The sequence below is a fragment of the Neoarius graeffei genome, chromosome 23 (genome assembly GCF_027579695.1).
Source record: "Neoarius graeffei isolate fNeoGra1 chromosome 23, fNeoGra1.pri, whole genome shotgun sequence".
Taxonomy (NCBI): Eukaryota; Metazoa; Chordata; class Actinopteri; order Siluriformes; family Ariidae; genus Neoarius; species Neoarius graeffei.
The window spans coordinates 23474290-23498718 of NC_083591.1; the positions used below are offsets into that span (position 1 = coordinate 23474290).

The 24429-nt window shown below is 43.8% G+C and overlaps 1 protein-coding gene across 1 annotated transcript in view; it reads right to left on the reverse strand.

Moving 5' to 3' along the window:
* Positions 1–24429, reverse strand: part of adcy8 (adenylate cyclase 8 (brain)) — a 138691-nt gene that overhangs the window by 104928 nt on the left and 9334 nt on the right. The window contains exon 2 of the mRNA XM_060905944.1: positions 1–38. This exon is cut by the window's left edge and continues 112 nt beyond it. Coding sequence (XP_060761927.1) covers positions 1–38 — 38 coding nt within the window. The remainder of the gene's footprint in view (positions 39–24429) is intronic.

The following is a 24429-nucleotide window of genomic DNA, read 5'->3' on the forward strand; positions in this document are numbered from 1 at the left end:
GTGTTCATACACAGGAACAACAACACCTGGGCACAGAGCTAGAGAAAGAGAGAAGGGGGGACAAAGAGACATATTTTATACCTTGTGTACACCTTGGTCATGCTAGCATTGAGTGCTGGTGTATGCATGACTATGGATGTTTGTGTTTTGATCACCAAATGGCCCAAGGATAGCAATATCTGATGGTTGAGACCTTGTGGCGACTCTCATCTTGTCCCCACAAGATTGTAGTATTTTCTGAAAAAATATAACTCTCTGCTTAGTGATCCATCATTAATTCTTCCAATGATCCTCAGCACAAGTACATCACATGATCTCCAATCAAGCTCCTGTCCCTGTCTCCTGATTATCCTCTGCCCAAACGAAGTTTGGCGGGGGATATAGAAACGGGCTCCGTCCGTCTGTCCATCCATCCATCTGCGTTTCCGTTTCTGGGCCATATCTTTAAAACTACTGAAGATATCTTCATGAATCTTTGTATACATATCAAGCAACATGTGAACTGGTGCCTTTTGCTATTTTGTATTTTTGAAAAAAAGTATTTCACGTTTTTACATAAAAAATAGATTTTGACTTAATTTCTAAGAGCAATGTTCGTTTCCAAAGCATATATCCAAAACTATTCATGATATGGATTTGAAACTTGGTACGCATGCTAACAAGGTGATGTAGATGTGCCTTTTCATACTGAGAAATTTTGAGAAATTTTAATTTTTCATGTTTCTGTGGAAACAATTTCAGACTTGGTCTCTCAGGTTAGTCTTAGGGGTAGGTTTTGTTTCCGGAGCAGAACTTGAAAACTATGAGTGGTACAGTCTTGAAAGTTGGTATATGTGTTGATGAAGTAATGTATACATGCCTTTTGATGCTAAGAAATGTGAGAACTTTTAATTTTTAGCTCACCTGGACCAAAGGTCCAGTGGGTTTATGCCACGGGCTGTGTAAAGAGGTAGGGTTGGTTTCCTGCAGCAGAACTTGAAAAATGTGACAAATAATATCTTGAAACTTGGTATATAGTTAGTATATAGGGCGGGGGATATAGATGACTCTGTCTTCTTGTTACTAATTGCATTCACCTGTTTCCAATAACTTTAATACATTTTAATCTCTGTTATGCACCTTGGTTAGTGTGTTGCTCATAGCCTGCTTCACATTTCCTGACTCAGGCTCACTTCACACTGTCAGTCCAAATCCAATTTATTTGCATATCCGATCTGAATCCAACATATTATTCCTGTCCTCCAACAGCTTCACTGGCTTCCTGTTAAATATCGTATTGATTTCAACATTCCGCTTCTCACTTTTAAGACACTTCATAACCTCCATATCTCTCTGACTTACTTCACATCTACACACCTTCTCATACTCTTACATCCTCTTCTTCCATCAATCTTGTTACACCTCCATCTTGTTTGACTACCATGGGGTTTAGAGCCCTCAGTCATGTTGCCCCTCGCCTCTGGAACTCCTTTCCACATGACGTTTGTAATATTGAATGTAATCTCTTTCAACCTTCAAATCCCGCCTTAACCTTTAACACACCTTTTCAGACTTGCCTATTCTGTCTGAATTAATGGCTATTGACTTTTGCAATTTTATTTTATTATTTTGTATTTTATGCATTGTGGGATTGTTGCTGTCTTGTTGCATTGTTACTACTGTATGTCTGATTTTTATTGTGTGTTGTAAGGTATCCTTGAGTGCCTTGAAAGGCACCTATAAATAAAATGCATTATTATTATTATTATCAACAACAACAATAATAATAATAATCTTCCTGATTGACTGTCCACATTATATATTGCAAGTGATCCGATCCGATCTGTGTATCCGTGTGACAATCCTCATTTTCACTTTTATCCACATTGGTTGCTATAGTAATGACATTGCACCCAAAACTAGCAGTTGTTGACATAAACAAACCAAAATGAAGGGTAATGAAATGTGCTTGCTTATTTACCACATCGCAGTATGGAGCCGCATTGCAGGTTTTATAAAATATAATGAGACATCCTCAGAGATGGAGGAGGTTTGCATGGAGGAGGTAGTCACCACCAAACTAGCATGTTTCCTGTATGTGTGATGTAAACATAAACTTTACATGGCGTTAAAATTTACGGACGTAAAAACCCACCTGAAATACGATCAGAGCAGTCCGACCTAAATGGATTTGCAAAAATGCAATTTGAATCGTATTTCAAACCACATAAAATGTGGTTTGAAATGGATTTGTAAAAATCCGTGATTTTTTTTTTTTTGCCTAGTTTGTTTGTATGCTACATTGGTTTTAATAAAACCAGAAAACCTGCACTCACTTCTGTCTGTCTGTCTGTCTGTCTGCTTCATGGCAGAAGACAGCAGCAAAATCTTTGCTCTCTTTGCTCATGGTCCAGTACTCAGCAAAGAACAACAGCAAATCTCAGTTAACCTACACCATAGATTACCAACTCTGGTCCTGAAGTTCCCCCTTATCCTATCCATTTTACTGTTTTCCCTATTTTAAAATACCCACTTCAATTCATGAATAACAGCTAAATAGCTGTTCAGTTGAATCAGTTTATTAGGAGTTGGGAAAACACTAAAACGTGCAGGACAGGGGGTAATCGAGGACCAGGGTTGGGAATCTGTGACCTACACTCATGACATCTTAATTTATTCCAATTCCTTAACTCAGCATATTAAATATGTGAATAGGTTGTTGAACAGATATGTCCAAAAACCCTCTCTTTTTTCAAAACACAGAAATGAGAATTCCACCAGTGCCAAATTAACTTTCTGGGTTACAGCGTAAGTCAAGAGGATCACCAGAGAGAAAGTCAATGTTTAAGCAGTAGCACTGACCCACTTCCCAAAGCATCAAAGACTGATAGAGATTCTTAGGGTTTCTACCAAAACTTCATCTGATATGTCAGCATTCTTATATAACTAAAGGGGGACCAAATAAACAACCCAGGAACAACCAAGCAAATCACACATTCAACACTCTAAAGCAAACCTTCACCTTGGACTTAATTCTAAAAAAAAAAAAAAACCTTGATCCAAGTTTACCAGGCAAGGTTGATGTTTCAAAAGCAATCTTATCTTAATCCCAGACTAAGGTGTATACTTAGCTTACATAGCATACTTCCTGAAGAATCTTGCAACCAAGGAAAGAAAATGAAAGCTACCACTGGTAAAGTTAGAACTGGGAGAATGGTGGCATTGGTTGATGGCAACCAAACACCACTTCAAGGTAAGGTTCCATGCATGGGTGCCGCCACCATTGAATGTGAAGGGGACGTGTCCCCTTCACATTTCATAATTCTTCGTTTGGATGAACCCCCCCCCCATTTAACATAAAATATTAGTTCACCCAGCGCTGTTTCTATTGCTTCGTGAAAGAATCCATTCCACTTGATTGATAAGAGAATACACATACCACTGAAAATCCACTCCGGGTTTTCCGGGCATTACCTACAACAACTCACCGCACACAAGTGAAGTGAATCTCAGTGCAAGCAGAGAAATTTTAGTGCAAGGTGCAGCTGTTCGAAAGTGGAGGAGGTAATGTCAGCCCCATTGCTACCTCACAATGTCTAGCATTTGCTAAAACCTTATTCTTTTGTTATATGCCCTCAAAATTAACCCTAGGCCATGTTAAATTAATGTTCAACTAAACAATGAAATAAGCTTAGCCTAATGGGGTATTCTTGGTTGATGATGAATTGTTTGCAATATTTGCTCCCTTCCCAGACACAATGGCCATAAGGAAATTCTTTACAAAGAAGCAGAAAGTAAGTCAAAATTTCCCCACAGGACAGGGTTTTTTTGTCCCAATGGAAATGTTAGTGCAGTTAGCTGGCTAGTCAATGTTAGGAGATGTATAAGCTAGCTTAATGTTAGCTACCATTTAATTCAAACCCAGTCACCGTTGCTTGACACAGTGTGATTTTGTGTTATGAAGTTTGCATGATCATTGTGTGAAATTATGAATATTCTTATTTTTAAACATACAATTGAGTGTCACTACTGCTTGGCACAGTGGCATGTTGTGTTACATCTAAAACTAAATAAAAAAGGAAACACAAAATAAAAAGTAAAATGCACCCATAAAGTCATTGTTGGTGATTAAATTGTGTCACATTCATCTCATTATCTTAGGCAGAGCAGTGGGTTTAAAAACAGGCTGATGAATATATGCACTAGTTGAATGAGGACTTATTGTTGAGTCTCTAAAATAGTCATTGAATTAAGTGACTTTTGTAGGTAAAATTAGGTGTTTAACAACCTGTTAAAAATACACCAGAATGCAGGAAATGGCATCTAATTAATTAAAAATTTTCTGGGAGAGGACCCCCCCGCCAGTGTGCCCCCCCCCCCCCCCATTAAAAATGCTTCTGACACCCCTGGTTCCATGCACTCTTTTTATGCTGGCAAACTCTTGCCCTTACCAATCCCACAATGCCCATGGCTCCATATTGCTATAAACTTTATCGCATATCTGTCCTCCTCTTAAGGCCAAATGACCCTCTTTAGTCCCTCCAGCTTATGTCCACCTTGTGTCTTACCAACAGCATTCAAGACAGCAGAAGTACTATTTCAGCACATCCATCCATCCATTATCTGTAGCCACTTATCCTGTGCAGGGTCGCAGGCAAGCTGGAGCCTATCCCAGCTGACTATGGGTGAGAGGCGGGGTACACCCTGGACAAGTCACCAGGTCATCACAGGGCTGACACATATATACAGTCTCAGCATTTAAGTCTAGGCTGAAAACATATCTGTTTAGCCAAGCCTTTTGTTAATGGTGTTTATGAGGTAAAGGAGTAGATCTGGAGGATCCTCAGACATAGAGTGTTTTGGTAAACTGGGATGTATGGATGCTGTCAGTCCCCACTCGCTTGCTCACTCGAGTTTGACGGTGTAGTGGCTGGCTGCTTTATGTCCTGGGGCTCCCTCATGCCTGTGTTACCTTCTGGGTCTCTCCTGTTAGTTATGCTGTCATAGTTAGTTGCCGGAGTCCCTGCTTGTACTCGGTGCAATATGTATACTGCTCCTACTTATTCAGGTGACATTGGGCATACCTAACAACCTGTGTTTTCTTTCCCTCCCCCCACCCCAAATCTGTCCCTCTGAGTTACATGGAGTCAACAGGAAATCTTTTGGTGGAGAGGGTGGAGACCTCGACTGGCTATCGTAGCCTGCAGGGAATCGGCCGTCAGACATTCTGTCGCATGTCCCAGACCCGGTGAAATGTAACTGAATTGTCTTGGCCAGCCCTAAGGGTCCCATCTGCATCTCATCATTGCTGAGGAGTGTGCTCCCATCACCCAATCAAGCATCCAGCCAGAGCAGGTCATGATATTTTTTACCATATTAACATGCCATTGTTGTGTGTTATGCCTGATGTAAAGACTCGTCTCTGCGAGTCTACCACACAGATTTAATACTTGTCATTTTTAGGGCATACCTAACAACCTGTGTTTTCTTTCTCTCCCCCCCCAATCTGTCCCTCTGAGTTACATGTTGATCCTGGGATTGAGATGCTGGCCTCTTCTGCCCCTCGGACCTGCTTGATCCATCCTGGTGCCCTGTGTCTGGTCGGAGTTTTATCACACCGCTCCTGTGAAGGACGGCCCTATGAGGACAGTTGAGGGTTATACCTGTTAAAACTGTTAATATTATAGTCAGGCTGTCTGTTGTTGCCCAAATGAGGATGGGTTCCCTTTTGAGTCTGGTTCCTCTCAAGGTTTCTTCCTCATGTCGTCTGAGGGAGTTTTTCCTTGCCACCGTCGCCACAGGCTTGCTCATTGGGGATAGATTAGGGATAAAATTAGCTCATGTTTTAAGTCGTTCAAATTCTGTAAAGCTGCTTTGCGACAATGTTTATTGTTAAAAGCGCTATACAAATAAACTTGATTTGATTTGATTTGATTTGACACATAGACACAGACAACCATTCACACTCACATTCACACCTACGGTCAATTTAGAGTCACCAGTTAACCTAACCTGCATGTCTTTGGACTGTGGGGGAAACCGGAGCACCCAGTGCAGACACGGGAAGAACATGCAAACTCCACACAGAAAGGCCCTCGCCGGCCACTGGGCTTGAACCCAGAACCTTCTTGCTGTGAGGCAACGGTTCTAACCACTACACCGCCCCTATTTCAGCACTTTAATAAGATAATTTAGTGCTGTGTTAGCCTGAAGTCCACAATTTACCTTGCAAATATGAAAGGAATTCATGGTGAACCTAATGGTATCTGTTAGTTTAATGTCTGGTTATTATCTCCGATATACTGGGCAAGTTGAGATTCAAATTGGTTGAATCCTCCTTTCTTTCTGCACTAATTGCCCAGAGGAATTGTTACATTTCCTCCCATTGGCTGAATATGCCACATACTCCCTGAGTCATTCAAACACCTGAGTCATTCAGACAGTTGTACCTTTCCATTGTGTACTGAGCAACAAACCATCCATCTCCCTGGAATGTCACACCCACAAATCCACCAACTGCTGAGAACTGGTTTTGAAGGATAGAGGACACATTGGAGTAGGCACATCAATAGTTAAACATTTTAAAAGGAATTTACTGACAGTACACCTACAGTATTTGAAACTCCCAATGATGAACTATTTGACTGTGCATGGCTGTTGATAAAGGACATGAGCCTTTTCAAGAGTGAAATGAAACTCATGCCCTGTTAAATCAGCCCCTTCACAATAATTCAGTGAGGCTTCTTGCATGTTATTAACATAGATCCCTAAGCTTCCTTGTTTCCTGTCTCAAATCTCTCATTCCTGGAACACAACAAGAAGTTTAATTTCTATAGCGACTTTCACCAACCCAAGGATGCTATACAAAGTAATGGCACTACAGAAAAAGAAGCAACTCAACCAAAAGAAAACATGACAGATAGGAGAGACAGAAAACAAAATGATAATGATAACAGACAAGCTGAAAGCATTCAAAAAGATAGAACAGTCAGTGATCAGGAGAGGAGATATCAGGAGGAGGAATAGCAGAGAGAGAAGAGAACTTATTTGAGATGATGTTTGAATTTGGGAACAGATACGTACACAAACCTATAGACACTGAGGGAGAGAAGTCCATAGATTGGGGGCTTTAACCCGAAATGCCCTGGAACCCATGATGAATAGTTTAAATTTGGGGACAGACAACAGACCAAAGGATGAAAATCTGAGACTGTGAATAGGAAAGTCGGGTTGAAGTAATTCCATTAGATATTGAGGAGCATGGCCATGAAGTGCTTTAAATGTGAACAGAATAATTTTGTACTGAATGCTATATAGAACAGGGAGCCAGTGGATGTTCTGGAGAAAAGGGTGATGTGTGCCAAGCATTTAGTATGGGTGAGAAGTCTCGCTGCAGAGTTTTGAACATATTGAAGCCAAGCAATGAACTTGGCTGAAAGACCAGTGAACAAAGCATTCCAATAATCTAGTCATGATGGATGAGTAAAAGCATGGATGAGAGTTTCAGCATCCTTGGTGCTGAGTGCAAGACGGAGATGTGGGATGTTGCAAAGGTGAAAAAAGGCTGTTTTAGACAGGGGATTTAAGTGATTTTCAAAAGAGAGGGCAGAATCACTAGATGTCATCCACTCTGACCACAACCTCATCACATTATCTCCAGTCAAATTCATATACTGGTTTATAATCTTCTGATTACCAATGACACTCACCTGTTTTAAATAACCCAGAACCAGTGTTACTTTGTCTCACTCTGGCATTGTGTCCATGAATTCTTTAAAACATACTTGCAGTCTGCAATATATTTGGCAGCATGGCCAACATCACAGAAATTGCAGCAAAGGCTGAGATTTAATCAAGTGTGAAGCTTTTTATGTGCAATAATAATCTATCCATCCATAACCACTTATTCTGTGCAGAAGCCTATCCCAGCTGACTATGGGCAAGAGGCAGGGTACACCCTGGACAAGTCATCACAGGGCTGCCACAAATGCCGCTTTTCCACTACAAACTCGGCTGAGTCGGGCTGAGCCATGCTGTGCTGAGTCGAGCTGAGCGGGGCTGTTGGAGTTGCATTTCGACTACAACCGCGCTGAACCGTGCTGGCTGGAAGTGGGTGGACACATTGGGTGGAGTTAGCGAAAGTGGGTGGACGTCACATGATGTCGTTAAGCAGCGCAAACAGTGACATCAGTGAGCTTTTAAGCGGTAGTCTCACGACCCGGAGAGTAAACAATAAACATGGAGGACATGGAGTCGTTAGTGTTGCTGGTCTTGGTGCTGTGGCTTGTTGTCACCGACAACGCCAACAGATACTGGCAAGAGCGTATAGATGAGGTGAGGTGCATAAGGCTTCAAAAACTCTCGTAATTCATAATTATTCTTCTTCCGGGTTTACGGTGTTTACAGATCCCAGCGTGCTCGCGGGGCGTGTGTGGGCATGTGAAGACACTCCTCCTCACCAATCAGTGCACAGGGGAGTGTCTGCTCACGCCCCCAGCCTCACTCGGCTCGGTTTGGCTCGCTTCAGCCCCACTCCAAAACGGTGCGAGTTTTAGGGGCTAAGCAGGGCTGAAACGAGCTGAGTCGTGCCGTTCTTTGGTAGTCGAAACGCGAGCCGTGTCGGGCTGAAGCGAGCTGAAAAAGGGTAGTGGAAAAGGGCCAATAGAGACAAACAACCATTCACACCGGAGGTCAATTTAGAGCCACCAATTAGCCTAATCTGCATATCTTTGGACTGTCGGGGAAATTGGAGCACCCAGAGGAAACCCACGCAGACATGGAGAGAACATGCAAACTCCACACAGAAAGGCCCTTGTCAGCCGCTGGGCTTGAACCCAGGACCTTCTTGCTGTGAGGTGACAGTGCTACCCACTACACCACCATGCCGCCCTGCAAGAATAATAAATAGATATTATTTTGTTTTGTAACTGTGCACAACGTTTTGAAGATGTCATGCTTATTCCTCTTTCTTACAGACTTGACTTGATAACTATTGTATCCAACATAACTTCCCCTACTGGGTCTGCACAGGGGTGGGAACAAGTAAGAGGGGTAGTGACTAATGTGGGATACCTGAGTCTTGTTCTACAACGTAGATTAGATTAGATTAGATAAAACTTTACTGATGCCTTTGGGAGGGTTCCCTCAGGGAAATTAAGATTCCAGCAGCATCATTACAGAAAAACAGAGAAAAGAAATAGAGGAAAACTTCTAGATAAATTAAAATAAATTAAGTATTTACATATACAAATATAAAAAGAATAAGATAATGGGAAAAGAGGAAGGGGGAAGGGGGAGGAGGGAAAGAAAAAAAGGAGGGGGAGAAGGAGGGGCGGCGGCAGGAGAGATATTGCACTTTATATTGCACATTAAATTGCACATTGTTCGGTATTGCTTATTGTTAGGCTAGGCTACTGCTCCTTCCCGTCCTCTGTCCTCCTGTTACCCCTCCTCCTCCCTAGAGAGGAGTTGTACAGTCTGATGACATGAGGGACAAAGTAGTTTTTGAGTCTGTTCGTCCTGCACTTGGGAAGGAGCATTCTGTCACTGAACAGGCTCCTCTGGTTGCTGATGATGGTGTGCAGAGGGTGACTGGCATCGTCCATGATGTTCAATAGTTTGTCCATAGACCTCTTCTCTGCCACCGTCACCAGAGAGTCCAGCTTCATGCCGACTGCAGAGGTGGCCCGCCTGATCAGTTTGTCCAGCCTGGATGTGTCCTTCTTGGATGTGCTGCCCCCCCAGCACACCATGGTGTAAAACAGAACACTGGCGACCACAGACTGATAGAACATCTACAGGAGTTTCCTGCAGATGTTAAAGGACCGCAGCCTCCTAAGGAAGTATAGCCTGCTCTGTCCCTTCCTGTACAAGTGTTTGGTGTTGCAAGTCCAGTCCAGCTTGCTGTCCAGCCACAGCCTGAGGTACTTGTAGGAATCCACAGCCTCCACCTCGACTCCCTTGATCAGAACTGGTCATGACCTTGGTCTGGACCTCCCAAAGTCAATGACCAGCTCCTTGGTCTTCGAGGTGTTGAGCTGCAGATGGTTCCTGTTGCACCACACAGGAAAGTCCCTCACCAGGCTCCTATACTCCTCCTCTCTGTTGTCACTGATATACCCAATGATGGCTGTGTCATCGGCAAACTTCTGAATGTGACGCAGCTCCAAGTTGTAGCAGAAGTCTGCAGTGTACAGGGTGAAGAAAAGAGGGGCCAGCACCATCCCCTGGGGTGCTTCGGTGCTGCTAATCACAGTGTCAGACGTGATGTCCTTCAGCCTGACATACTGCGACCTGTCAGTGAGGTAGCTGGAGATCCAGGTGACCAGGCAGGGGTCCACTCGCATCCTGTTCAGTTTGTCCTGAAGCAGTAGGGGCTGGATGGTGTTGAAGGCACTCGAGAAGTCCAAGAAGAGGATCCTCACTGTGCCATTTCCCTTATCCAGATGTGAGTGGGCTTGGTGTAGCAGGTAGAGGATGGCATCTTCCACACCAACATCTGCCCGGTACGCAAACTGCAGACAGTCCTGGGCATGTTGTACCTGGGGTCTGAGGAGGCTGAGGAAGAGTCGCTCCAACGTCTTCATCAGATGTGAAGTGAGTGCCACCGGTCGGAAGTCATTCAGCTCGCTTGGCCGATTCTTTTTGGGAACTGGAACGATACATGATGTCTTCCAGAGGGTGGGCACTCTCCCCAGCTGCAGGCTAAGGTTGAAGATGCGTTGGAGTGGTTCACGCAGTTCAGCAGCACAGGTCTTCAGTAGTCGGGGACACATCTTGTCTGGGCCTGCTGCTTTCCTGGGGTGAAGCTTCCTTAGTTGACCTCTGACCTGATCTGCAGTAATGCATGGAGGAGTCTGTGTTGAGGTGGGGGAGGAGGGGGCTGCTGTGATGACTGGGGGGAGGTGTGTTGAGGGAAGAAGGAGAGATGGCTGCAGTGAGGGAGAGGGTGGGGGGGACATGGGCTGGTTGAACCAATTGAAGAAGTCATTCAACTCATTTGCCCTCTCCACTGTCCCCTCAACAACAGTGATTCTATATTTGTGATCGCTTTCTCTCACTCATCTTTCCCTTTCCCTGAGCAATTTTGAATGGACTGTTGCAGTGAGCAGAGTAAAAGCAAGCAAGCTCGTGTGAACACTTACCTTGGGTCTACTCTATTCTCTGAATGGCATACTACTGGGATTGCCAAAGTATTGTTGTGGTCTATCTGAGATTTTGATATCAGGCAGATGATACTAGTTGTAAGAGAAAAGTGTTTGTTTTTTCCATACCTACTGTACATGTACAACTAAAAGAAAAAGGAAAAAAGAAAACAACACCCCCATCCCCCCACAAAAAAAAAAACACAAAAAAAATAACAGGCTTTTCTGGAATTAACTAAATGGTCAAAAGACATGAGTGGACATGAGTTATTAATACAAACATCAATTTATGGGGAAACACATTTATATATAAATACACCTTACATGTTGGATTAAGCAACCATGTTTGGGTTTTAAAAATTACGTCAATAAAACAGGCCCACAGTCCCAAATCTTTTTTTTTAATTATTATTTATTTGTTTGTTTGTTTAGTGTAGAAGAGAGCAGGGAGACTTGGGATGGGGAGACTAGTTCCTTTGGAGCCACGAAGCTGGACACTGCAGTAAGGTATGCATAGTTAAATATTTTTGTCAACCAAAACTTGTATTTTCTACTTTGCTTCCAGCCCTATTCTATGGTGTAATGTACACTGGTGAATTCAGGATTTGTTAGGAATTAAAGTAAGTAGCCTAGAGTTACCAGATATAGTATTATTTATTAAATTTAAATTCTGGGGGGAGGAAAAAAAAACATTTAAGGATTTTTTTTTCAAAATGGCAAGATAGGGAGAGTTGGGACAGTTCATTTTGCAGGTTTTTTCTTGTGGTTTACAAATATAAAATTGTTTTAAAATGTTTGTTAAAAATGTGGCCATGTCCCTGCATGAGGATTGAGCTTATTTCATTCCTTCTGGAGAATAGGAACTAGTTTTGTCTCATCAGGTTTTGAGTAGGCTGACATTTTTCTATCGCTGTACCAGCATTGTGTGTTCATATAGTTCATATGTTACCAGTTTTGATAATAAATAAAAATTAACCATGTAGGCCTAGATATTTTATTTTTGTTCCATGTCTCCCTGCAAAAAATAATGACAGAAAAACTGAAGCCTGAAGACCAGTATATGTGGCAAGATGAGAAATTAATGTTATGGTAAGAGAGTATAGTAAATACTCTCTAATGCAATATGAATGTGACTGCAACGTGCAAAGAATTTCACACAATCTACAAAAGCTGAAAACATGTCCCAAGTCTCCCTGCTCTCCCTTAAAGGTGTCATTGCATCGTTTTTTCATTAATTGTGCGGTGGTCTCTAGTATGAATGAACGCCCTGTGAGCTGGTTTTGGTGAAAAAAAAATGCTGTGGTGCTCCTGTTTCAGGCTGTTCTAGTTTGGTGGAGTAGTGGGTGGGGAGAGAACAACAGAATTTTAGCTCTTACTCATGAATATTCATGACATGTAAACATATCGCTTCTGATTGGCTAACAGTGCTGAGACACTCCCTCCAGTGGGTTATGGGCGAGGCCATGACTACTAATTTTCGAAGTGACGTATGTTCGTAGGGCTTTTTCTGATTCGCTCGTTTTTCCGTTTATTTTCTCTCATAGGCTAATACAAGGAATGGGGGTAGGAGAACATTTTCACGTGCAGCATGCATATGCAACTCGGAGTGACCTATGGTATTTCAAAAAGAGCAAGTATTAAACGGTTTGTCGTGGAATGACACCTTTAACATTGCTACATCTATTGCACATTCATGTTTGATTTTCCTGTAGCTATTGCTCCCACAAGCATGACTGATCAATGATCTTGCCCCATATCTCAAGAGATATCCTAAAAATACTCAGACTCGCAAACAGCATGCATTTTCTTCAGGGATTATTTTGTAACCAACTGCAACCATTACCTACTGAAACAATTACATCTTACAGTAACAAGGACACAGATACACATGTGACAAGACACTGGATCAACTTGTCCAGACATGTCTCAGCACCTGCTACTCCAAAAGCCCCACTGGGTGTGTGTGTGTGTGTGTACGTGTGCACGTACACACACACACACACATAAAGAAAGAAAGAAAAAGTTGAATAGTAATCCCGAAATGTATCCTTTCTCCATCATATCTTCCTTTGTTTTTATCTTCCTCATCTTCATCTCCTATCTTTCTTTAATTCGCTCCTAAGATCAACCTCCCCCACCATGCCTCTTTCTCTCTCCTACTCTCAGTCTCTCATTCCGCATCCATCCATCTAAATGCCATAAATAAACAGGAACACTACGTTCCAGGCAGCTTGAAAGGACGAATCAGAGAATGGATAGAATGAACCAGTAGCATAACATTATTATTGATGGAGAGAGATCCTGTTACTGTTGTATGTGTATGCGAGGCATGATGGAAAGACTTGAGTTTCACTTCTTCACAGCAAATAGTGTTGACACACGGTGTCCCTCATTTACAACAATCATAGTATCTTACCTACACTAGAGTAGATGCATCACAGGAATTTAATACACCGGATCATATTAGAGTCGGTGACTTATATTGTCAATATATGACATCATACATCAGTAAAAGTAAATGTTAAGCACTATTACCTCACTCGCTACAGAGTAAGCGGAGCGAGGTGTTGTTTTCGGTCAGGTTTCTTTGTTTTTTTGTTAATTATATTACAGGAAAACGGCTGGACCAATCTTCATGAAACTTTCAGGATAGATGGGCATTGGTCTCAAATAGAACCTCCAACATTTTGAGGGTCATCCAGTCAAAGTCACCAAAAAGGTCAAAATCGTTTTTGTTGTGGCTACTGCCTCATATAGAGGTGCTAGCCACTATGTCATCGTACTGTAAGAATGTAACAATAGTGCACTGCGAATGCGCATACACGTGTTCCAATTAAAATGGCCAGTAAGTGTATACAATTCGGTTCACCTTTCAAAATAAACGGACTAGACTAAAGAAATCGCTTTCAGACATGTTTATGCTTATTACAGAGGGAAAGTGCGTTCCACTGAGCTCTAGCACCGGGCCATCTCCGGGAATAAGAGTTTCAGTCATGGTGACAGCGTGTGTATGTCAGCCTCGGTTCAGAGGTTTCAGTTTCGAAAACTGTAAGAGGTAAGAGTAGAATAATATAAAGTACAGACACTTGGTATATTTTACTTCTGTGATTTTTAAATTGTTCATTTTTGGATTACGCTTCATTTTTGTAGCTACTGCTTCATAGAGTAAATATATATACTATACTGTATGGACACAGTATCAGAAAACAATTTTATTTATAAGTGTGGCAGCGGGGGCGTGGCCAAGCAGCAGTCTGTGAATGGAGGTCGGGGAAGGTAAGTGGCTAGGTCATTACACCTGATGTTAATTGGTGTGTGTGTGTGTGTGTGTGTGTGTGTGTGTTGCAGGGATGGAGTATAAAGGGAGGGGGAGAGGAGAGAAGAGTCTCGCTCCCCAACCAGACGACTGATGGGTGTGTGCGTGTCTGTGTGACTGAGAGTTTGTTAAAAAAGCTGAAAAGCTGCAAATAAAGAGTTTTGTGAAACTCAGTTCTGGCCTGCCGTACTTCTGTGCTCCACCCACCCGCTCAACATACTACAGTGGTGCTGAAACCCGGGACGCACAGAAGGGAACCGCCCCATGGAATCCTCCCCGTTCAAGGAGCTCATCCTTGCCCTCGCTACCGCCCAGCAGAACCAGCATCAAGAACTGATCACCCTCCGGAAGGAGCAGCAGCAGCTCTTCGAAGCCTTGATGCTGGCCCAGCAGGAAGATCGCCAGGTGTTCCAGCACCGGCTCATGTCAGCAGGGCCGCCGGCCACCGCTGCCGCCACTCTCACGAAGATGGGACCGCAGGACGATCCGGAAGCGTTCCTCGCTCTCTTTGAGCAAACAGCCGAGGCGTGGGGGTGGCCGCTGGAGCAGCGCGTGGCGCGCCTCCTCCCGCTCCTAACTGGCGAGGCGCAGCTCGCAGCGCAGCAGCTCCCTGCTGACAGCCGGCTGGTCTTTGCCGACCTGAGGAAAGCCATCCTGCAGCGGCTCGGCCGCTCCCCGGAGCAACACCGTCAGCGCTTCCGGATGCTGACACTGGAGGAGGTTGGCCGGCCGTTTGCATTCGGCCAGCAACTCCGGGATGCCTGCCGGTGGTGGCTGAGGGCGGAAGACTGCGACGCCGAGGAGATCATCGATCTGGTGGCACTAGAGCAGTTTATCTCTCAACTTCCGGAAGGAACGGCGGAATGGGTCCAGTGTCGCCGCCCGCCGTCGTTGGAACGAGCCATCGAGCTGGCGGAGGACCATCTGGAGGCGGCGCTGACGGCAGGCAGACGAGGCGCCTCCCCTCGCTTCTCTTCCCCCTCTCTCTCTCCCCCTCTCTCTCCTGTCTCTTGTCCCCCTCCCCACCCCATTCCCCTGCCACGAAGGCGGCGGCTGGGTCCTCCCCAGCCAGCCCGTCGCACCCGTGATGTCCTCCTATCTCCCTCTTCTGTGTCTGTGTTGTCTCCCCCTCAGGTGAGTGACACCCATAACACCAGTGCAGAGGGAAAGCCTGGCCCGGTGTGCTGGCGCGGTGGGGAATTGGAGTGTCTCCCAAATCAGAGCCCCGCAAGGGAGGTGGGGGCTGTCATCCGGATCCCCGATGCACCAGAAACCGCCCCTGATCGGGCCGGAGCATATTGCGTACCGGTGAGTATTCAAGGGGATACATATCATGCTTTGGTGGATTCCGGTTGCAATCAGACCTCAATTCACCAACGCCTGGTGCAAGGTGAGGCATTGGGGGGAGCACAAGCGGTGAAAGTGTTGTGTGTGCACGGGGATGTTCACCATTACCCTCTAGTGTCTGTCCATATTCTATTCCGGGGCCAAACGCATAAAATGGAGGCGGCGGTTAATCCTCGTCTTACCCACTCATTGATCTTGGGTACTGATTGGCTGGGATTTAAGGAATTAATGGAATATTTAACATGCAGTGGGTCCTGCCCTAGTAGGTCACAGGAAGATCCTGGTGTGGCATTGACTGGGGAAGCTGTCACAGAGCCGTCTGCGTCAACACCACGTCGGAGTGAGGAGCACTCCGCTCCTCATCCCTCTCTCGGGGATTCCCTTGGGGATTTCCCATTAGAGCAGTCACAAGACGAGACTCTGCGGCATGCGTTTGACCAAGTGAGAGTAATCGATGGTTAAACTCTTCAGCCGAGCACGGCCCCAACCTTCCCCTATTTTGCTATTATGAAAGATAGATTGTACCGAGTGATGCAGGACACTCAAACCAAGGAACGAGTAACCCAGTTGTTAATCCCAAAGAGCCGTAGGGAACTCGTATTCCATGCGGCTCACTTTAATCCCATGGCTGGACACTTGGGGCAAGACAAAACACTAGCCCGAATAATGGCCCGGTTCTATTGGCCTGGGATTTGCGGGGATGTCCGTCAGTGGTGTGCGGTGTGCCGTGAATGCCAATTAGTAAATCCCGTGGCCACACCAAAAGCGCCGTTGCGCCCTCTTCCTCTAATCGAGACCCCGTTTGAGCGAATTGGGATGGATCTCGTTGGGCCATTAGATCAGTCAGTACGGGGACATCGCTTTATTTTAGTTCTGGTGGACTATGCAAAGCGATATCTGGAGGCAGTGCCTCTCTGCAATATCTCAGCACGCAGTATTGCGGAAGCGATCTTCCGCATTATCTCCCGGGTTGGGATTCCAAAAGAAATCCTGACAGACCAAGGCACCTCGTTTATGTCACGCACACTGCGTGAGCTGTATGGGTTACTGGGGATTAAGTCCATCTGCACCAGTGTATATCACCCACAAACGGATGGATTAGTAGAGCAATTCAACCAGACACTCAAAAACATAATCCGTAAATTCGTTAGTGAAGATGCACGTAATTGGGATAAGTGGCTCGAACCCCTGTTGTTCGCAGTACGAGAAGTCCCGCAAGCCTCCACAGGGGTTTCTCCCTTCGAATTATTATATGGGCGTAAGCCGCGTGGCATTCTGGATGTGCTGTGGGAAAATTGGGAGGAAGGACCTTCACCGAGTAAAAATGAAATCCAGTACGTTCTTGACCTGCGCGCAAAACTCCACACTCTCACGCAATTAACACAGGAGAATTTACGGCAGGCACAAGAACGTCAAAGCCGGCTGTACGACAGGGGCACACGCCTTAGAGAATTCACGCCGGGAGAAAAAGTACTTGTATTATTGCCCATGTCGAGTTCTAAATTAGTCGCCAAGTGGCAAGGGCCCTTTGAGGTCACACGGCGAGTTGGGGACGTCGACTATGAGGTAAAGTGAACTGATAGGGGCGGGGCACTGCAAGTATACCACCCCAACCTTTTAAAACGCTGGAATGAGGGGGTCCCCGTGGTGTTGGCGTCGGTCGTCCCAGAGAAGGCGGAGCTGGGGCCAGAGGTAAAAAAGATAACATCGCAGACTACTCCGGTCCCTTGTGGAGACCACCTCTCGCCGACCCAACTCATGGAGGTAGCCAGGTTGCAGAAGGAATTTTCTGACGTGTTCTTGCCCCTTCCGGGTCATACCCACCTCATAGAACACCACATTGAAATGCCCCCAGGGGGTGGTAGTGCGTAGCCGCCCTTACCGCTTGCCTGAACGCAAGAAAAAGGTGGTTCGGGATGAACTCAAGGCCATGCTCGAAATGGGCATAATCGAGGAGTCCCACAGTGACTGGAGCAGCCCAGTGGTCCTGGTTCCCAAGACTGATGGGTCGGTCTGGTTCTGTGTGGACTATAGAAAGGTCAACGCGATGTCTAAATTCAACGCGTACCCAATGCCTCGCATTGATGAGTTGCTTGATCGGTTAGGCGCTGCTCGCTTTTTTCGACACTGGATCTAACCAAGGGATATTGGCAGATCCCCTTGACTCCTCTATCCCGAGAGAAAACAGCCTTTTCCACACCATTTGGTTTACACCAATTCGTCACGCTCCCCTTTGGGTTATTTGGGGCACCCGCTACATTCCAGCGGCTTATGGACAGGGTCCTCTGTCCTCATGCTGCCTACGCAGCTGCTTATCTAGATGACATAATAATCTATAGTCATGATTGGCTGCGGCACCTGCAACACCCGAGGGCTGTTCTAAAGTCGCTGAGGCGAGCGGGCCTCACAGCTAACCCGAAAAAGTGTGCGATTGGGCGGGTGGAAGTACGGTATCTGGGGTTCCACTTGGGTCATGGGCAGGTGTGTCCCCAAATTAACAAGACTGCAGCAATTGCGGCCTGCCCGAGGCCCAAGACCAAAAAGGAGGTGAGGCGGTTCTTGGGGCTGGCTGGCTATTATCGTAGGTTTATACCTAACTATTCAGATGTCACCAGCCCGCTAACCGACCTCACTAAAAAGGGGGCTCCAGATCCGGTCCAGTGGACGGAGCAGTGCCAACAGGCCTTCTCAGAGGTAAAAGCTGCACTGTGTGGGGGGCCACTTTTACACTCCCCTGACTTCTCTCTCCCCTTTATTTTACAGACTTATGCATCAGACGGGGCTGGGGGCTGTTCTGTCCCAGGAGGTGGAGGGTGAGGAGCGCCCGGTGCTGTACATCAGCCGGAAGCTGTCGATGCACGAGAGCAAGTACAGCACAATTGAAAAGGAGTGTCTCTCCATCAAGTGGGCGGTCCTCGCCCTCCGATACTACCTGCTGGGGCGCCCTTTCACTCTCTGTTCAGACCACGCGCCCCTCCAGTGGCTCCACCGCATGAAGGATCCCAATGCGCGGATCACCCGTTGGTATCTCGCGCTCCAGCCATTTAAGATCGAGGTGATCCACAGGCCGGGGGCGCAGATGGTGGTGGCGGACTTCCTGTCCTGTCAGGGGGGGAGTCAGCTTCAGGCCGGAGGGCTCCCCGGCCTGAGTCGGGCGGTGGGGGTATGTGGCAGCGGGGGCGTGGCCAAGCAGCAGTCTGTGAATGGAGGGCGGGGTCGGGGAAGGTAAGTGGCTAGGTCATTACACCTGATGTTAATTTGTGTGTGTGTGTGTTGCAGGGATGGAGTATAAAGGAAGGGGGAGAGGAGAGAAGAGTCTCGCTCCCCAACCAGACGACTGATGGGTGTGTGCATGTCTGTGTGACTGGGAGTTTGTTAAAAAAGCTGAAAAGCTGCAAATAAAGAGTTTTGTGAAACTCAGTTCTGGCCTGCCGTACTTCTGTGCTCCACCCACCCGCTCAACATACTACAATAAGCAGTAGCCACATGTACCCATAGGGTACCTATTTTTTTTGCGATATCTTCCTTCATATTCATCATAAGTGCTACCGGGTGAGGTTTGTTTTGCCTGGCAACACTTGTATATTCAGACTTGTGAATGCATTGGTGCTTATCTTTATTTCCTAGGCAGTCCATTCAGATTATTACAGATATGGTGAATCAGAAACATACCATGAAGCCAGATCTGGAGAGGAGTCTTTGTGGGTTTTTTCTTGATTTTAATTGGTTTGTTAAAATGGAATAGAGTCAGATCTAAATGCTAGCCTGCAGTTAACCACAGAGGACTGCTTACCGCCTGCAACACCATCAGTACTCATATTAGAGGAGATATAGGCAGTGACAGTCTCGCTAAAGGTGCTGCTTGTGATTCGGTATCAGCATGATGAGAACACAGTCCATTCAGTGATAGGTGTGTGTGTGTGTGTGTGCGCGCGCAAGCAGGAAGTGCATGAAATTGTATGATCGCTTGTTTTTTTATAAACACTCGCATGGGTAGGCAAAAATTGGAGGCTATTTAGAGGCAGGCAAAAGACTCCAGACTTTTGTGGAACATTACTAAGAACAAAGAAGGCTTTTGTCAGACTCCCACACAGTCTAACCAGGGACAGAGAGGGAGTTGAGAAGATCTAGATGAGTTTTGATTTCAGGTTAGGTTTTTCATGAAGGATGAGATTTTCAAATCAACTGCGTCTAGACCACCCGATTTGAATAAAGCACTTACATTTAAACCCTTTAATCTCTTAATTTCTATAAAATTATCCATTCCATCAGCCAATAAAATAGCACTTGACACTTTTGTAATGTACAGCAAAGTCCTAATATTAACAGATATGCAAACCAGATTTTCATTTTTGAAATGAACTTGAATCCTTGTAATTTCCAGAAATGTTCATTAGTGAATTAGTGAAAATGTCAATGGATGCATCTATATTTCCTGTCTAATATACTGTATCTCTTTGTTAGTCTGTATCCAAAAATTTATTCAAACCTCAAACTCTATGGTTTACAAATCTGCTTTTATATATATATATATATATATATATATATATATATATATATATATATATATATATATATATATATAAAATGAAAGAGAGAGAGAACAGAATTTTTTTTGTCTTGGCACATTCATTTATAGGTGCAGCCATAATAAAAGTCAAACTCCGCCTCAAACAAATTGGCCTTACATGATGGGCAGATTTTAATTTATCTAACTAACTGAGGTCATACTTTGAGAAAGGTTAGAGACAAAGTGACTGTTATTTTGATTGCGGTCCTAGATTTAGGGTAATACACCATGAAGCCAGCAGATCTGTAGAGAAGTGTCTGTGTTTTAATTAATTGCCCCAAGCAAAAAATCCTAGTGATAATCTGTGGAAAAAATATTTATATCTTGTAGTAGTATTATGACTATTTACAAAGCTAAACAAAGTCTAACAATATCAAACAAAAGAAAAACCTAAAAATAAAGATCACGTAAAAAAAAAAAAAACTAAAACAATTTTAAAAAGTAACAGTTCATAAGCAGTTCATTATATTCATTTTATTGGTCACCAAAATAAATGAAACCCCTGTAAGTCCGAACACACAACCATGACAGATTGTACAAGATTATAAAACAGACCTCAGGGCAGAAAAACAGTCAACAGAATACAAATAAAGCCAATAATATAAACCTTGATTTTATTCAATTTCTTAATAGTATTTTAACACACCTAGATCTGGTCTAGAGGCAATTCTAAACTACATTAAAGACAGATCCTAAAACAACATTAAACATCTAAAGATCCTACAACACCATACACAACTCCATCTGCTGATGAGTTTAAATGGCACTGATTAATTGTCAGATTTATCCACTCTGATGAGCATCCCAGATGAAATGATCAAGAAAATGACAGCTATGATTGCTGATCCATAAACGACATTTAATCATTTCTGCATCAAATATAATCTCTCCCATCATTAATCTACCCCAGAAGACAGCTTCACACAATGACAGGAAATTATCAGCTAGAAAAACAAGTACAAAAATAGACTCTGGATTGGTTTAACATCGCTGGTTTTAAAATCACACCTGTAAAATAAGGTCAAATGAAATACACAAACAGTAAAGCTTTTCATTTGCAACATGCAGATAAAGTAACACACTGAAAAGAAAACCCTTCATTATGTTGTTCTGTGGTCACTTGGCCTGTTTAATAAAAAAACACATGCTGAAAGTTGTGTCAGAATTGGATGTGATCTACTTTTAAAAGTAATCCATGTCATTGCACTGCAGCTCACTGCATGATTCCATTAAAAACTACGACGTTGTAGAAGGGCACACGGTAGAGCGCATATCTCTGCCAAGTCATGTGTTATCAACACCAAAATCAAATCACTTGAATCTAGGATAATACTCAAGCTGTACACAAAATTTAATCAAAATTCATTCACTACTTTTTGAGTTATGTTGGGAAGAGACACAAAAATCCTAGACCTGTGCATACATATCTGGATTTGCATCAAAATCTAGTCAATTGTTCATGGCTCACTTTTCCTCAAAATGTCATCAAAATCCATTCACTACTTTTTGAGTTACATTGGGAACAAACAAACAAACCGAGGAGAAAACATAACCTCCTCCAACACAGTTGGCAGAGGTAATAATGTTTAACACAATACACAAATAATATTGTTTTTCATGACATCTACGGTATGCCAACAACCAGTGTTGTGTATGCCATGATGGTCAACACAGTGAGTGGTTTCATGTAAAGACTGGAGTCAGACAAGGCTGTGTAATTTCACCTCTTCTCTTCCTCGTCGTCATTGAAGAGCCACTGAGGACCAACCAAGAGGGATCGCATGGGGACCCTCAATCAGACTAGAAGACTGTGACTTTGCAGATGACATCACAGTGCTCTTGCACACTCAGAGGCACATCCAGTTGACCAACAAGCAAGTAGCGTTGGACTCAAGATACATCCAGATAAGACAAAAATAATGAAAGTGAAGAACAGGACCACAACAAAGACAAATGCACGTGGAAAAGAACTAGAGGAGGTACAGGATTTCAAACATCTTGGCAGCTACATCTCGGCCGACAGCAACATCAAAAAGGAAATTTCTACTAGAATTGGCCCGGTAGCACAAGCCTTCAACAAACTGTGAAACATCTGGAAATCATCATTCCTGCAGTTAAAGACCAAACTGAGGATATATAATTCAAATGTTCACTCAGTCCTCCTGTATGTTGCTGAAACATGGAGAACAAACAAAAAGCTCCCCTCAGGGGCTTCGAAGGCAGATGTCTCTGGCAAATCCTTGGAATTCACTGGGAACAGCGAATTACCAACAAAGAAGTAAGCAGACGTACAGGAATTACAAACATAGTAGAGGAAGTGAAACACCGATGCTGGAAATGGCTAGGTCATGTCCTACGCATGAACAACAGCAGACACCCATGTACTGCCATTAGATGGGCACCAGTAGGGAAATGCAAATGAGGCAGACCACTGGGGACTTGAAGAAGGACCATCGAGGGGGAAATGAAGGCAGCAGGAAAGTCACGAAATGAAATCAGCTGCCTGGCCCAGGATCGAGATGGCTGGAGGAAATTCGTCGGCGCCTTATTCTTCAGCCGGAGCCAAGAGGACTAAGTAAGTAAGTTAGTATTGTTTTTCATTAGTGACATGGAAAATGATAAGCAAATCATTCACAAAAAAAATCATGGTTTTGATTTTTTTAAGACTGAAATACTGTTGGAAACGAATGTGATGTAATTCATATTGCATGCTTTTAGGGGTTTGCAGGTACAATGTCCTCAGTCCTTCTGTGAGCCCCCAAGTGTGGCTTAGGACTGTGACTGGACAATCTGACAAGTGCATTTCACTGTAGCAAGAATTCAACCCACTGATGAAAGTGAAGTGCAATGCAACAAGGAACAAGAAGACAGAGTCATCTATATCCCCTGCCCTAGATACCAACTACATACCAAGTTTCAAGATATTATTTGTCACATTTTTCAAGTTCTGCTGCAGGAAACCAACCCTACCTCTTTATACTGACCCCAGTAGCCCATGGCATAAGCCCACCGGACCTTTGGTCCAGGTGAGCTAAAAATTAAAAGTTCTCACATTTCTTAGCATCAAAAGGCACATATACATGACTTAATCAACACATATACCAACTTTCCAGACCATACCCCTCATAGGTTTCAAGTTCTGCTCTGGAAACGAAATCTACCCCTAAGACTAACCTGAGAGACTAAGTCTGAAATTGTTTCCATGGAAACATGAACAATTTAAATTTCTCAAATTTCTTTGTATGAAAAGGCACGTCTTAACACACCTTGTTAACATGTCTACCAAGTTTCAAATCCGTATCATGAATAGTTTTGGATATATGCTCCGGAAACAAACATTGCTCTTAGAAACTAAATCAAAATCTATTTTTTATGTAAAAATTTGAAAAATACTTTTTTTTTTTTCAAAAATCCAAAATAGCAAAAGGCACCAATTCACATGTTGCTTGATATGCATACAAAGTTTCATGAAGATATCTTCAGTAGTTTTAAAGACATGGCCCGGAAACGAAAACGTGGCCGGACGGATGGAACCCGTTTCTATATCCCCCGTCAAACTTCATTTGGATGGGGGGATAATAACATTTGCTTCTGACATGAAGTGAGCACTTACTTCAAAAGCAACACCTTGCTGATTGTTTTTTTTTTTTTTTTTTTTTTTTTTTTACTTTAGATATCAAACACCATAACAGCAATGCATATTATAATGAAAAGCAACAGTGTTTGCTTATTGCATTTCACACTATTATATGCATATGATTGCTTTTTCTTCTGGCACAGAATTGTCTCCATACAGAAAGATTTAATAAGTCAATGGTGTTAGTAAAATAATTTTGGTTATAATGTACTAAGGTCAGTTATTGGATGTTAAATTACATGAAAAGCTCTGAGAAACTCCAATTTTGTTTCCAAATGAAAATTTTGGTATTTGTTGTAATGTAAAGGTTTTACAAGTTTTGGATTTTGCCCTCAACTAAATGACAGAACATGCTGAGTAACTGTGGTACTCTAAATAAACTGAGAAGATCTTTGAGAACTCAGTTGGCTTCACATGACTGGCTAAGGGTTAGCCT